Below are 7500 nucleotides of genomic sequence, written 5' to 3'. Positions count from 1 at the left end.
AAGAATGAAAGAGAAAGGAGGAAAGAAGATAGATATAAAGAAAAACAAGGAATAAAATGAGCATAAGGAAGAAAGGAAAGGACTAAAAAAACAGAAGGTAGAAGAAAAGAAAAAAGAGAAGGAGGAGAGAAAAATGAAGATGGGAGACAGCAAAGGAGGTTGAGTGGAGGAAAAAAAAAGGAGGGAGAGGAGGAGAGACGACTAAGGAGGGAGATTGTTAAGAAAGGAGGGAGAGAGAGGGAGAGGGAGGGAGAGGGAGGGAGAGGGAGGGAGAGGGAGTGAGAAAGAGGGAGAGGGAGGGAGAGGAGTGAGTGTTGGTACCTTTGACATTCCACCATCACTGCTCAGGTAAACAAAAGGTGTATCGATACGTCAATAGTGCGTATAATGAGAGAGAGAGAGAGAGAGAGAGAGAGAGAGAGAGAGAGAGAGAGAGAGAGAGAGAGAGAGAGAGAAGGATGATTTTTCTCGTACTCCAGTTTCATAAATAGGAAGATAAGACAAATCCAACCTATTTCTATTCTGTAAATCTAACCTAACCTAACCTAACCTAACTTAACCTAACCTAACCTAACCCAACCTAACCTAACCTAACCTAACCTAACCTAACCCAACCTAACCCAACCCAACCTAACCTAACCTAACCTAACCTAACCTAACCCAACCTAACCTAACCCAACTTAACCTAACCCAACTTAACCTAACCTAACCCAACCTAACCTAACCTAACCTAACCTAACCCAACTTAACCTAACCTAACCTAACCTAACTTAACCTGACATAATTTAACCTAACCTGACCTAGCTTAACCTAACCTAACCTAACCTGACCTAACCTAACCTAACCTAACCTAACCTAACCTAACCTAATCTAACTTAACCTAACCTAATCTAACCTAGCTTTTGAATGGAAACATATTACAAACATTCATTTATTCTTCTCTATCAACCAAACATCTCTTTTCTCACCTATTTTCTCTACCCATTCGTCTGAACATCATCTATTTTTATCACCTATTTTCTTCAACATCACGTATTTTCTCCACTTATTTTTCCTCACCTATTTTCATCTCCAATTTTCCTCATCATCATTAATTTTTTTCACTACTTTCTTCATCGCGTATTTTCATCACCTATTACCTTCAACACCACCAATTTTCATCACCACCACGTTAACAAACATTTCCTTTCCTTCACCAATCATCACCCATTTCCTTCAACACCCATTATCTTCACCACCACTCAAACATATCTCTCTCTCACCAATCCTTACCTATTTTTTCCCAGTTTTCCTATTCTATCCCCTTCCCTCCACCACACACCGCACACCAGACACCACCCATCACTCATCAATCCTCCTCTCATCTGCATCCACGCGTCTCTAATTAGCGCAGGTGTGACGGCGGGCAGGTGAGGTGAATCCCATTACCTGTTCATTACTATGCACGGTAAGGTGTTAATTGGGTAACTTGCAGGTAGGGGATGGATTACCTGCATACGTATAAGATTAGAGAAATGAACGCCCACATAACGAAATGAAAAATAAGCTAAAAAATAAAAGAAACCAACACGAAAACAGATGAAATAAAGAAAAGAAAGAGAGAAAAGATGATAATTACGAGCAAGAGAGGGAGAGAGAGAGGAGGAAGAAGGAGGAAGAAAAAGTCATGGGAGAAAGAAGTGAAGAAATAAGACTGAGATATAATTTTAATTGGTACATTTTTATCCTTTTTTGTTTCCTCGTAATGTATTGTTACTGTACTTAATAAGAGTGATTTAACCTACTAAGTGACAAGGTGCCCCAGTCTTAGCGGGAACCAAGTCAGGCTAACTCTAGGATCGTAATGTATTCTCGCTGGGATTGTCTTTGTATTGGTGGATGTTTGCCCCGCTGCTGGAAGGCCGGGCGTGTTGACTCCTGTGTGTATTTAATGAAAGGCTATGTAGTTGCTTATATTTGTTTCATTCTATGTGTTTTGCTGGTAAATGGTGTATAGTTTTGTGTGTGTGTGTGTGTGTGTGTGTGTGTGTGTGTGTGTGTGTGTGTGTGTCTCTCTCTCTCTCTCTCTCTCTCTCTCTCTCTCTCTCTCTCTCTCTCTCTCTCTCTCTCTCTCTCTCTCTCTCTCTCTCTCTCTCTCTCTTTCATTCATGACACAAAAGGTGAATGTTGTCTAATTTGTCTGTGTTTGTCTCTATGTGTGTCTCTGTTTCTCTCTCTCTCTCTCTCTCTCTCTCTCTCTCTCTCTCTCTCTCTCTCTCTCTCTCTCTCTCTCTCTCTCTCTTGCTCTTGCTGTCATATATTTTCTATTTTTACTGGAATAATATCATGGAGAAATTTATTTTTCAGAATATTTTTGCATAAAATTCCAGCATTTTTTTGTAAGGTTGTGAAGGTAGAAAGAAATTAATAGAAGAATCTTAGTATTTTACATCGAGAAAAGCATTAAACAAAAAAAGAGAGAAAAAATAAACCACATGAAACTTTTTTATCTTCAGTATTAAAAAGTAAAAAAAAATAGAGAAAGTTTACATAGATATTTTTTGAAGAAGTGAAGACTATAGATAGATATATAATAGAGAGAGAGAGAGACAGATCATATATATTTCCATAAAACTGTAGTGAAAGAGTGAGAAACAAAAAAAAAAAAAAGAGGAACGATATATATTTGTATTTTTGAAGGAACATACAACAAATAATGTAAAAGTAGAAGAAAAAAAAAAAAAAACTGTGAACTTAAACATACAATAGAAAAAAAAAAACTAAGAAATTGAAATGAAAAAAAGATGAAGCGAGTGTAGTAAAGGAAAATTAATGAAGTAACAGGAATAAAGAACTTGTGAGAAAATAGAGATAAATGTAGAAATAGAAACACTTGATCACGCGAACCAGAACTCAAAGAAGCGATGATTGATGAAAAGGAAGCAGAATAAGAACGAGAAGATCAAGATTTGTGAGTAAAGGAAGGGAGGAGAATGAAGCGTCAGAGTGAGGAACGTTAGTGCATTCATGAATCAAATTTAGTGGTAATAGAGAGTGGTTACTGAGGAAGACATTGAATAAACTTATTAAAAAAGGACTAATGAATGAAGGAAGGAAGAAATAGTGAACAAAAGACAGATGAATGAGCGAGGCAAGTGTATTGGAAGACTAACAATATCAATTCATACAAATTAGAAAACAGTAACGAATGAAGGGAGAAATAGTGAACAAAATACAGATGAATGAGAGAAGCAAATATATTGGAAGGTTAACAGTATCAAATCATGCAAATTGAGGTTGAAACTCAGCACAAATAAATAAAAAAGAGAGAAAAAATAGAAGAAAATAAGGAATGAAAGTAATAATAACACGAAACAGAAATAAGAAGTGTGTGAAAAGATAAACAACTTTGTACCATGCAAACTGAAATGAAGTGATAAAAAAACAGATGAATTTAAAACCACACGAGTGAAATGAAAGGAGAAATTAGAAAAACAAGGAATAAGAATTGAAGGCAAGGAATTATTGGCAGGAAGGAAAGATGACGAGAGTGTATTGAGAGACATGAGAACCTTAAATGATACACACTGACACAAAACTAAAATAAACATCTCTACAGACCCACACGGCTGAAATAAAAAAAAAAATCTGCATAAAATTAAGAAATGAATGTAGAAACTATCAACTAACAAACTAAGAAGCAGACAAACTTTGGAGGCACTCAATTTAAAAGATAAATAAAAAGAAACACTATTTTAAAACACCTACAATGACACTGAACCTTCACCGGACCACAGACAACACGCACGAGGAAAAGAACCCTACAAAACACCCCAAATAAAACATTCCCAGCCCCAAAACCAAAGAAGCTGAATATCCTTTGAAAAATCAGAAGGAAAACACAAGAGGAGAAGAAAAAAGAAAGATGATTCAGAGGCAGAGAGCGAAAACAAACGAGGTTGAGACGTGAAATCTTTGTAACAGGAAAGAGTAGCAAGTGTTTTGAGAGCTTGCACTAAAGGGAGAGAGAGAGAGAAAGGAGTTAGAGAAGAAAAGTTAACGAAATAAGCAGCAATTTAAGTTTTTTGTAATAAGAAAGAGTAGCAAGGGTTTAGAGAGCTCAGCGTGCAGGAGAACGAAAGAGGAGGATAAAATAACATTGAAAAGAAAAAAAAATCTCCAAGGAATAAATAAAAGAGGGAATTACTAAAAGAAAAGGATAAAAGGACATCCAAACGAGACAGATAAAGACATATAAGCAAAAACACCAAAAAATTAGAAGAGAAAACCCCTTTGTAAACATAAAAAAGAGAGAGAAAAACGAGAAAAAAAAAAGACAGAAGACATATCAAATTTAGAAGAGAACCCCGTCACTCACTCTCAGGAAAAGGAAAGAAAACGGGGGTCACAAGCTTCAAGTCGAGTATAGGAGAGAACAAAACCTTTCATCTGTAGGGAAGAGGAAGAAAAAACGCCACAACCAATTGGAGAGGAGAAAAACAACCCCTTGAAGGTACACAGGAAGGAAAAAAAATACAAGACTTCAGGTTAAACAGAGAAGCAACATATTTCTCCAAGGCGTTAAGAGGAAAAAAGAGAAGAGAGGAGAGAGGACACGTGAGAGAAGGTAAGGTAAGAGGAGAGAGAGAGAGGAAAAGAAAATATTAAAGAGGAGAGAGGGAAAAGAGAGAAGAGAAGAGACTAGAAGGAAGGGAAGAAAGTAAAGGAAGAGAAAGGAATAGAGTGAAGAGACATAAGGAAGAATAAGAGGAAAAGGGAGACAGAAGAGGAGAGAAGAGAAAGATAATCACTGAAAAGAGACGAAGAAAAGGAGAATAGTGATAGACAGACAAAAAAACAACAACAAGGAAGAGAAAACGATTAGTAAGAAGATCAAGAGAGAGAAGGAGAGAAGAGAAAAATAAATCAGTGAAAAGAGACGAAGAAAAGGAGAATAAAGATAAGCAGACAAAAAAACAAGAAAAAGAAAACGAAAAGAAAGAAGAACAGGATAAAAAAAAGATATACAGAAGAGAAGTAGGAGATAAAAATACTCAAAAGACGAAAAAGAAAAAAAAAAATAGAGACACACACAGAACAGAAAATAACAACAACAACAACAACAAAAACAATAGATACGAAAGAAGAGAAGGAGAGGAGAGAAAAATACGAACTGAAAAGAGACGAAAAAAAAGGACACACACACAGATAAGAAAACAACAACAACAACAACAACAACAACAACAACAACAACAACAATAACAACAACAACAGTACTAAGCCAACCTACCCAATCACCTCACCTTACCATGCCGCGCCAAGTCACACAGAAATGGGGCTCCTTCACTGACCTTCGCGACTTGGAGCAAGAAACTTTATGTTGCGGGTGCTGCCAACGTCCCTTTAGCACCAACAGCGCTCCACCAACACCTCCACCTCCTCCACCACCGCAGCTTACCCTTTCCCCAATCAAGACAGCGAAACCAAGCGAGTATCGGCGAATGAGCGAGCCACGACAGCAGAACACACCTCCGAACCGCCACCGTCCCTTGACCCGCTTGACCCAGCTACAGAGAGAAGGCGGGGCTGGGATAGTTACCGGCGAGGCTCTGAGTAGTACAGTGGGAAGGTACTCTCTCTCCCCGCCCCGCTTGTTCCTCCCAGCTGATCTTCCCCCCGCTGGTCGCCTTCGGAGGGTGTTTACGACCCACACAAGGAGGAGAAAGAAGCACAGTCATGGGTTTCAATTGTCCAGTCTCATGAAGGAGCCGCTGCGGGTGGTGCATTCCGTGCCCCTCTGCTTTCCTGAAGGGTAAGACAGAGAGAGAGAGAGAGAGAGAGAGAGAGAGAGAGAGAGAGAGAGAGAGAGAGAGAGAGAGAGAAGGGAAGTTGCAAGAAAATTATCAGGTCTACACTATCAGCCAGCCAGAGAGAGAGAGAGAGAGAGAGAGAGAGAGAGAGAGAGAGAGAGAGAGAGAAGGAAGTTACAAGAAAATTATCAGGTCTACACTATCAGCCAGTCAGCCAGCCAGAGAGAGAGAGAGAGAGAGAGAGAGAGAGAGAGAGAGAGAGAGAGAGAGAGAGAAGTTGCAAGAAAATTATCAGGTCTACACTATCAGCCAGCCAGAGAGAGAGAGAGAGAGAGAGAGGAAGTTACAAGAAAATTATCAGGTCTACACTATCAGCCAGTCAGCCAGCCAGAGAGAGAGAGAGAGAGAGAGAGAGAGAGAGAGAGAGAGAGAGAGAGAGAGAGAGAGAGAGAGAAGGGAAGTTGCAAGAAAATTATCAGGTCTACACTATCAGCCAGCCAGAGAGAGAGAGAGAGAGAGAGAGAGAGAGGACATGCATAAAGAAACGCAGGCTTACAGAGATGAGGGATGATGCTAATGAAGAGAGAGAGAGAGAGAGAGAGAGAGAGAGAGAGAGAGAGAGAGAGAGAGAGAGAGAGAGAGAGAGAGAGAGAGAGAGAGAGGGAGAGGTTAACATAAGCTGGGGACGAGACGAACTTTGGCTTTATCTAAATGAAGTTTTTAGAAGAATTTGACGTCACTATGTTTTGCGTCAGGAATTTATTTATTTATTTTTCATTTCCATTTCTTTCTATTTACCTGTATATTAATTTCACCTTCCAGAGAGAGAGAGAGAGAGAGAGAGAGAGAGAGAGAGAGAGAGAGAGAGAGAGAGAGGAGATGATCAGACAAAGAGAAATGTGTGTGGAAATGCAAAAGTGTGTGTAGAATTACGAAACGGGAAGAGGCAACACGGAATAATTGTGTGAACATGTGAGAGATAAAGAAAAGAAAGAAAGAAAAATAGTTAAAGGTTTATTGTTAAATGTGGCTGTGTTATTATTATCATTATTATTATTATTATTATTATTATTATTATTATTATTATTATTGTTATTTGTTGTTGTTGTTGTTATTGGTGGTGTTATTATTTTAGATAGCATTATTTTAGGTTCTAGTATTCGTGTGTGTGTGTGTGTGTGTGTGTGTGTGTGTGTGTGTGTGTGTGTGTGTGTGTGTGTGTGTGTGTGTGTGTGTGTGTGTGTCCATTTCCTGTCTGGATAAGAGCTTGATGCATCCTGCCTCCCTTCCCTTCCTCTCTCCCCTCCCTTCCCCCCTCTCTCTCTCTCTCTCTCTCTCTCTCTCTCTCTCTCTCTCTCTCTCTCTCTCTCTCTCTCTCTCTCTCTCTCTCCCAGCCTGCCGCCTCCTTTCCTTCCTCCTTCCTTCCTCCACTCTTCCTCTCTTCCTCCGTACCTCCGTTCCTTCCTCCCCTCCGCCCTCTCTTCCTTCTTTCCCTCTCCCCTTTCCTTCCTCTATTCCTTCTATCCTCTCTCGCTCATTCCTCTTCCTTCTATCCATCTATTCTCTTTCTCTCCCTCTCTATTCCTTCTCACTATCATTCAAACTTTCAACCACCACCACCACAACCATCACCACCACCACCACCACTACTACCACCACCATTACTACCACCACCACCACTATTTTCCCCTCTTTTTCGTCTCCTCTCATC

General features: G+C 39.5%; 1 protein-coding gene and 1 long non-coding RNA gene across 7 annotated transcripts in view; both read left to right on the top strand.

The window, feature by feature from the left end:
• Positions 1-4558, top strand: part of LOC123519547 — a 22431-nt gene extending 17873 nt beyond the window's left edge. The window contains exon 2 of the long non-coding RNA XR_006679046.1: positions 2347-4558. This is a non-coding gene — a long non-coding RNA (uncharacterized LOC123519547). The remainder of the gene's footprint in view (positions 1-2346) is intronic.
• Positions 1-7500, top strand: part of LOC123519543 (GTPase-activating Rap/Ran-GAP domain-like protein 3) — a 479488-nt gene that overhangs the window by 141962 nt on the left and 330026 nt on the right. The window contains exon 1 of one of the 6 annotated variants that reach the window (XM_045280946.1): positions 5172-5791. The exons of the other annotated variants lie outside the window; for them this stretch is intronic. Within the exon in view, the coding sequence (XP_045136881.1) occupies positions 5289-5791 (503 nt within the window). The 5' untranslated portion in view covers positions 5172-5288. Of the gene's footprint in view, positions 1-5171; positions 5792-7500 lie in introns of those variants that run through there. 6 annotated transcript variants of the gene reach the window in all.

Source organism: Portunus trituberculatus, chromosome 45 (genome assembly GCF_017591435.1).
Source record: "Portunus trituberculatus isolate SZX2019 chromosome 45, ASM1759143v1, whole genome shotgun sequence".
Taxonomy (NCBI): domain Eukaryota; kingdom Metazoa; phylum Arthropoda; class Malacostraca; order Decapoda; family Portunidae; genus Portunus; species Portunus trituberculatus.
The sequence above is the reverse complement of the archived record's forward strand: the minus strand, read 5'-3'. Positions and strand labels throughout refer to the sequence as shown.